This window comes from Paramisgurnus dabryanus, chromosome 21, assembly GCF_030506205.2.
Source record: "Paramisgurnus dabryanus chromosome 21, PD_genome_1.1, whole genome shotgun sequence".
Classification (NCBI taxonomy): Eukaryota; Metazoa; Chordata; class Actinopteri; order Cypriniformes; family Cobitidae; genus Paramisgurnus; species Paramisgurnus dabryanus.
Genome location: NC_133357.1, coordinates 27,291,141 through 27,300,035, shown reverse-complemented (window position 1 = coordinate 27,300,035; position 8,895 = coordinate 27,291,141). Strand labels below are relative to the sequence as shown.

The 8,895-nt window shown below is 38.9% G+C and overlaps 1 protein-coding gene across 1 annotated transcript in view; it reads left to right on the top strand.

The window, feature by feature from the left end:
* The first annotated feature begins 1,244 nt into the window (after window positions 1-1,244).
* Window positions 1,245-8,895, top strand: part of LOC135775895 (PDZ domain-containing protein 4) — a 41,860-nt gene continuing 34,209 nt past the window's right edge. The window contains exon 1 of the mRNA XM_065286466.2: window positions 1,245-3,178. Coding sequence (XP_065142538.1) covers window positions 3,119-3,178 — 60 coding nt within the window. The 5' untranslated portion in view covers window positions 1,245-3,118. The remainder of the gene's footprint in view (window positions 3,179-8,895) is intronic.

Sequence of the window (8,895 nt, the reverse complement as noted above, 5' to 3'; positions counted from 1 at the left end):
ATATCTGTGTTTTCATGCATACAGAAGATAAATGATTCATATCACACAAGATCACAAACCTGATTCAGGCACTATAACACTCAATCTGTGACCTTATGAATATCAAATTCATCCATTAGCACACAGGAGTTTTAAAATGCATTATGCAGACTGAATGACAGCAGTATGTACCGTGTGTGTGGCTTTACAGGGTGTTAATGTCTTTGTGCGCTCTCTCTCTCTCTCTCTCTCTCTCTCTCTCTCTCTCTCTCTCTCTCTCCGCTGCAGTGGGGGAGTTTATTCAGTGTCTCACACGAGGGGCCGAGGCAGCAGAAACCTCAGCTCACCTGCTCTCCTCTCGCCTCCCATCATCTCTCTTCTCCTCATTGTAACCACGACTGGACTTTTATCTCACAGCTGCAAGATTTCACACCGCTTGGTCCTTCTTCTCTTTAATAATCAGCGTTAATGGATTTTTGGGACACAGCATGGATTACTCAAATCCCAGCCAAACAAAAGGATGCAGCACTCTCGGGAAGAACAAGAGAGAAAGAGAGGGATGATACCGTAAAATATTCTTTCATTTCATGACTCCTTATTCTGTTTTTCAGTCTTTTCTAGTCCCACGGTTGTCCCAAGGCTGTTTCATTAGCAGGGTGTGTGGATGCCATTAAGTCCGAGCAATACTTTTAAGACTGTTGCATCTCACTTTTCATAACTTTCTCTTCTTTCTGACTGGGTTAATAAACTATTTGAAGCTATCGCACGTGAGGCCGTCCGCACAACAGACCGTTTTATTTGCACGGGTTAGCGGTTGACCTATGGTGTATGTGTGGTAGGAGGGCAACGCCTGTAAATGTCTCCGAGCGCTCTCGGTCTGTCTGGCACGTTACTGCAGCATGAATGACTAGCCTGAAATTTTTAACAGCAGGGTGCACGAAACAGCATGACCGCCTTTGACAGTTTAATGAGGTTAAGGCTTTATGCCGTCACGTGTTAAAATCACAAACCTGTTTTGTTGAGAGTTGACATTTGTGCAGACAATAAGAGTAGTGCTTAAATAATTCAGTTTCTGCTTTTTTGCATGATTTTGCAGCTCTACACACACATAGTAGTACAGGATAATAATAGAAACGATGTGTCTACTATTAATGTTTTGATTGAGAGCACAATGTGGGGATTTTTCTGCCAAACTCAATGAAGTGATGAGAAAGTGTTAGGAGGGCAAAGACGTACAGTAACAAAAACAAAACAGATACCCGGAGATCAAACCTGTACGTTATGGGGCGGTTTCCATTAGGTTTACCATAGTCCCAGACTAAAATGCATGTTTGAGGTGCCTTAATTGAAAAAACAACTTGACATTTCCTAACATATATCAGTGCCGTTGTTTTGTCTCTAGGTGCACACCAGAATTTATTTTAGTTTGTAAAAACGACTGAAATGTCTTAATATAACTACGGCATTATTCCTGGATAAATTTAAACCCTGTCCAGGAAACTTAAAACAAAGTTAATGCAGATTTGTTTAACGTTGAAGGATGTCTGGCCGGTAAAGCTTTAGCTAAAGGCGCCTGCGTCAGATCTGAGTCTGCGATTGGATAAAGATTTATACGCACCTTCACACAGCTTGCCTTTCAATTGACCCAACCCTGCAGCAAAGTGTGCCAGCAGGACAGCACGTGTGTAACAGTGACACAAAGCAGGAGCTTTCACATGCTGTATCTCAATACATCTCCAAAACCAATGTCTGATAATTAGATTTCACAAACCACTGAGCACCAAAGGCGTCCAACTGTTACCTTATTAAGAGAGAGATATTGATTTATCTGTGACAGAGCACCAATGACCACCATTAAAGCAGCGTGATGTTTAATTGAATTTTCTTTCATACATCAAAATTGGGTGAATATTGGCTGGGATGGACGTAGGCCATTTACAAACTCGGATAAAAATGCAGAAGTTCATCCGGTCCGGGTTTGATTACTGTACTTTATCAGGATGCACACATATAAAACATCTTCTGTGTTGAGTCAGGATTGTATGGCAAACGTCTGGTGGGTTGACTTTTGCAGATGGGCAATTTGTTTGCTATTTCTATATTGTTCATGTTTAGGCATCGAGGTTAGAGGAGGGATTCGGTTTCCCTCTAGTATCAATTTAAGCAAATCTTAATTCATGGTTTTGTGTGCAACTATTTTTCCAATTTACCCAGCGGTATTTACTGAACTCATGCTGAGTCTTTGAAAAATGAGAGACTGAAAGCGAACACCCGTGTGAATGTATAAACTGAAGTGCTGAGACACGTCTAAAGAAGATATTGAAACTGCTTTCACAGTGAACCCAAAATGCCTGAAGCAGGTGTAAAAGAAAGACTCTTCTTCTGTATGGACGGATGCATTTGAGAAAACTGCTTACTTTTTTCATAGATGTGTGAGAAAATCTGAAGCTACAGCTCCTTTTATTATGTGACAAAACCATTAGGACCACTTTGGATGTGAGAGCAGTTTTTCTGCTGCAGTGGTCAAAGGAAGACAAATTATCAGTGGTTTTGCAAAACAGCAATTTTCTTGCTTTACTTAGAAACCTTTTGCATTTACAGCCCTCCCCGTTGACTGAAAATGATTGTTGGTCCAATCAATGCCTTCCTTGAAAAACTGAATGTTTATATGCAGCTGATTTAGTCATTTGGATGTAATCCCAGTAAAAGCACAGGACGTATGACAAAGGTTTCCTGAATTAAGCACATCAACGTGATGCGACCTTACATTTGAAGCACAAATGGAGCTCACACTGCACAACAGACTTGAGATATGACACTGTGGGCTTCTTTTACAATCAAAGAAAAGGTCAGGGGGCTCATTCGTTACATTTTACATTTGCATGGATGGTGGGAAAGCTTGTTAATGGACTTTTTTAAGACATGTACCATCTCTGAAGATATTTTAAACTTGATGTGGATCCAAGGAACTCTTTTCCCATGAGTGGAAAGTGGGATCATAACCACTGCGAGTGTCAGCCGTCTGTGGGGATTTAGGGTATGATACTGCATCCCGACTCGTACGGCTCTTCCACGACAGAAAAGACAGACAGCTACAGGTGAACTGAAGGAGTTTGGGGGCTGGAGATCAGACGTCAGGATGGGTTGTAATATGTGTGTGGTGCAGAAGCCTGAAGAACAATACCGGGTCATGTTCCAGGTAAGAGTCAGATGTTTCTTCCATTTTGTCCATAACCTGTATCAAGAAACAACTGATTTCCATGCAATAACAGCGCAAGGTTAATAACATCACAATAACATCATAAAATTTTAAGTTTATAAGTTTTATCATATTCATTATCTATTATTATATTCTAATTTTGTCATGTATTGAAGATACAACGTCATGGATTCTTTATTAAAATGTATTAAAAAGTTAAACATAGATTAAGCTCCACGTTTTGTGGATTCATAGATTTGACAAGTTAATTAGGGTGGCCATTCGTGCCAGTTCCGCCGGACACGTCCCAAACATGTTTTCGGGTGCGTTCTCCGGAAGTCGCGTTGCTCGACCTCATACGTCATTGAGGTTCTCACATTTCAGTAAAAATACATTAGAAAATTAAGATTTATTTCTTTTAAGACATACATTCATTGTAGTTTCATTCTTACCTTGAAATGTAACGGTTGCTTTTCAGAAATTAAACTCGAAATATTAAACCTTGATGATGACGTATGCGGTCGACCAACGCGACTTCCGGAGAACAAACCCGAAAACATGTTCGGGTCGTGTCCGGCGGAACTGGCACGAATGGCCACCCTAAAGTTAATTAATGCTATTATAGAAGTTTTGGGTATGTTGAAAGAAGTTCATTAAAGCAGATTTCCATCACCCGAATTCCACCTTTTCTGTAGAATGACCCATGTGCCAAAATTTTATTTTCATTTTCATAGTGATAATGCATCCTCCCTTTCAAATTGAAATGTAAAATGCAACTGATGTTTTGACATTTCATTATCAATATGAAAAATTAAAGGCACACATAAAAGAAACTGCATTTTATTTATTCATTTATGTTTATAACACAATAATAGTGACACAAATCAAATCATTATTTTAAATTCTGTTTTATTTTATAGTTTTCATTTTCAAGGTCAACTTGTATGCAAATTCTATGTTAATCAAGGGGCGGGGTTTACTTGCTGATGTAATGGAGAGTTTCTGAGGCAGTGCCACCAACTCAGTGACTTTGTTTTAAGATTTAGTAAGTTTTCAGACCCCTTTAGCAACTTATTTAAAACAAGGCTTATAGCAAGAAATCTAGCAAGCATTTGGATGAACCTTCACATCAGTAAACATACTGTGCTGTCTGTACCGCCACACGAGTGCCAGGTTTTGAATGATAATTTCTCTTGTCGTCTGCTCTCAGTCCGTACAGAGCTGACGTGTGATGAACTGTGCACATAAAAAACAGCGTTTCCAAGGACCAGTCACTTGTCTGTTCCAAATGTAAACAATTCAGATTTTTTTTATGTCTGATTTTGCAGAGGACCCTTGACCCAAACATTGTGTTATTTTCTTCAGAATATGTGTGTAAGATGAACACATTTGCTCGATCTGGTGCTGTCTGCTGAAAAGGGTTTTTGTTTTATAACGGTTCAATTCAGAGCGCACATAACTCGTGTGAAATATGATTTCTTTCAGTACTGTTCAGAGAATACTGATGTGAATGATGTGTATTGACATTGTGAAAATGAGCCTTTAAAATAGGTAGTTGTTGGTAGCTGAATGCGTGTTATACCACAGTCCTGTCTGGTTCTTGAATCTGATTGACTGATAGCCGTGAGATATTCCACCAGTATCATCACTGTAATCGCTTCATCATTTACGTATCTTTCCACCACTGGGGATTTTAGAATAAGGGAGAGATGCATAAAGCACTTGAACCATATGGTCACTCACATATCTATGACTGTAATGGTCAATGATGGTCACACACTCACACATTCATTTGCACAAACAATATTTTTTAAAAGACTTTCCACATCTCAATCAGTTCCCTAGGCAGTGAATCCGTGGATGAAATGATTATTCCTATCCCACTAAACACTGGACGTCAGATAGACGTGCAGATCATGTCTATATTGGGTCCGTAGGTCCATGACTAATTTTGGACAACTATTCGACGTCCAAACTACGTCCAACCATGACCCTACTTGGAAGTCATATTTACAGTCAACATTTGACCTTGAACTGGGTAATTTTTTTTGGACGTCTATGACAGGCCTATGATTAGGCCTACATGTGTTTATTTACAATGTTGTATAAACATGATTAAAGCAACACTATGTAGGTTTTTTTACCTTTAAATAATGTCTCTAAAATTTTTCAGTGATAGAACAACTTTTAACTGGACAAATTGTACTGTTGCTGCAACCTGAGCAGCCTCCTAGCTGCTACAAGCACACTCTGAAAGTGGCGGTGGAGGGTAGAGCACACAGCCCCGCCCCGCCCCTCATCCCTGCCTGCAGAAGAGTGTCTGATACCAGGCACTGGTGCGCTTTTGAACCACATGGGGGAGCTGTAAGTCATTCTTACAAGGAAACTACATAGTGTTGCTTTAATACATATGAATAGCTTATATTATTTATACAGTATTTTTTCTGTTTTCTTGAATTACATACAAATTCATCTAAATTTACAATTTAAAAATGTATAGGGTCACTTAAGACTAAAGTAACAGTCATCCATTTAAGATATTGGTGGCCTAGTGGATAGAGAGACTTGTTTGTAACCCAGAGGTTGCTGGTTCGATTCCCACAGTGGGCAGAAAGTGACTGAAGTGTTACAGTGATAGTTGCCCAGTATTTGTGTCTGTGTGTGTTCATGACTTTCAGTGGATGGGTGAAATACAGAAACAATCATGTCTCTTTCACCTTATAACCTTTAACACGGAGGTCCCACAGACGTGAATATTAGACGTGCAGTAGATGTGAAAAAAAGACGTCATCTGGCGTTACAAAACAACCCCTTCGATGGTCCGATTTTGGACGTCCAATAATTACTTGAAAAAGACATCACTCTGACGTCACATTGCGCAGTGCTACATTCCCTTCGAAGATCAGAGCTTATCAGATTGTCTGTCATAGCGTGGCCGATTAAAATACACTTTGCGATTACAATCATTTTCTTTTTACCTGGAGCGTCTGTTTGCACACGTCCCCTTCCCGAAGTGCCCTTAAAAGGGAGCAAAAACATGTCTTGGAATTAACCCAAATATATCATATACAGGTGCTTGGCCACTGGTAAGGACACATGGCTTACTACATTGGGACACTTGATGACTTATTTTCTGGTAAAGTGGGTATTAAAACACCATACCATAGCCATCACACAGAAACATAATCTCTCTGATTGTTTTTTTTTAAACTAATAAAAGAAACAAATCATAAATTCTGGAACCCAAAGTAAAATGTTGGATTTTTTCAAAGCACATGTTTAAATAGGGGCGATCTTTAATATTCAATTGCACATTTGAATATTATACATATATATTCTCACCTGAACTAATCTTAAAACTACACTTTGCGACCCAAAAACTGTATTTTGTATTAAATTAATTCTGTTGTAGTTTTCTAGTTTTTGTTTTTAAACGTGTGCCGTCAAACTGTTGTTTAAAAGCAATATCGCTCTCGGAGTCGTCTTATCATCACAGCTGTGATTGCCTCTGGCTCTGGCCTTGATATAAATATCACAATATAAAGCAATATTGCTTTAATAAAACATTAATCTGATAAATTCAGATTCACTTAATGTACTTAAATCCTACAGCAGTAACGGCAATGAGATTACATGAAGAGCAAATAAAGACTTATAAAGATATATATATATATATATATATATATATATATATATATATAAAGACATCTCACATAAATCTTAGAGTTATGGATGAGATCAGGGGCCTCATTTATAAAGTGTGGGTACGCACAGATTTGATCGTAAAGTGTGCATACGCAAAAATAAAAACTTTCTTTGATGTGGAAAGGTGCTTAGCGCCACGTTAAGATCTGAGCAGACGTACGCACTTTCTGAGCAGACGTACGCTTGTCTGATTGCTGCAGGTTTTATTGCTGCTTGAAATTGGGTTTAAACGTGGACAAGAGCTCTTTTACATGTCTATGACATTAATTAGGCATCTTTAAAGGCGGAGATCTGAAACTGCTCGGCTGCGCACACAAGTTCAAGTTCATTTACGAGTTATAGATTTGAAAGGGTACGCGCACCTTCGGTTTATGAATCACACATACGCATTTTTGATAGATGATCGTAAGATCAAATGTAGGATGGTTTTTACGCAGCATTTTATAAATCAGGCCCCAGATCAATCTTATAAACGCTTGAATTTGTGAAGATGCCAAAGTCTGCAATCAAAAAAAATCTGGAGTATTTCCCCAAAGCAATTTCAAGAGAAACATCTGAGACAAAGCTGTTATTTAACATGATAACTTAATTGGATCTCCTGCCTCTTTTTTATTCTGGGAGTGAAATAATATTAAAATGAAAGTAATTACAGTAATGAAATAATGAATACAATCACACAGAGAGCTGAAATGATGGACAGAGCCGAATGAGAAGAGAGTTTTAGAAAGGTGAATTGAAGGATAGAGATGATGAAGAGCGTTTGATGAATGAATAGACAGATGAGAGGATGGATAGATGGTTTTTTCCTTCAGTTGTTTGCCCTCAGATGACAGAAGTAATAGATTTCTACGCATCACAGAGCAGGAATGAATCCATAGACCTCAATGTCTGCTGAGGACCGGCGGGGCTGCCCGTGATACTGCCTGACTATAAATCTTGTGGGATTCTCTGTCAAGTTTAATCTCAGATTCATCTCACTTCAAGTTCCATCAGAACCACAGTTTCTGCACTTATTACCTCTCAAAGTGAGTCACGTTTAAGTTTCATCTCTTAAGCTACACACAGATATTACACAGAAACACTGGACATCAATACAGCAGCTGTAAAGCAGTTTCAGGTTAAAGTTTAATGTAAATGAACAGCATCATTACACTCAGATCACATACTGTACTGTATGAACAACACAGGATAAAGATCTGGGGCCGTATTCACAAAGCATTTTATCTTACCACCAAGAGTACTCCTAAATCGCACTAAAAGATTTTAGCTAGGAGTTTTCTCTTAAAAGTTATTCACAACGCCTTTCAGACCTACTTTTAGTAAGGAAAAATGATAACTCCTAAACTAAGAGTGAGTCTTCGTTGCTACGGATGACGTCAATTCTCATGCACGAGCTGCCTCGCAATGACCACGGTGATTGGTTGTTAGATGACAGCTGTCATGCGTAACATAACACAGACGCACCAAATCATGGAATTACAACATTGAAATATGTCTGTGTCCTACACAAAATAATAATAGTAATGCCATCGAAATGCATATATTAAAGAAAAGTCGTGAATGAAATTAAATTAAATCAAGGTAGCCTAATACCCTTGCCTAATAATAAAAAACGACATTACATTAACACTTGCTTGATTAATTGACATCCTATTAGCCTAAATAGACTACTTAAAGCAAGTAAATGTTGCCCATATTGAAGAATCCTAATGTAATAAATAAATGACGGTGGATTATGAACTCGCCAAAACGGAAAAGAAAGCCCAACTGGATGCAGGATCAGTTACTGCTGCTGTTCCAGTTGGTGCTGGAAAAAAGAAACGTAATAAAAGGGAAATTCGGCACTGATATATCAAGCAAATCTAAGCGTGATACATGCGAGACAATGATGCGCGGGTCAATGTACAAAACAACCGGCACCCGACCAACGTTTTCAACTAACCCGCCCGCAAGTCGGACCGCAAAAAATCCGCGGGTGACCTCAGGCATCCGCTCATTTCGGATCAACCCGC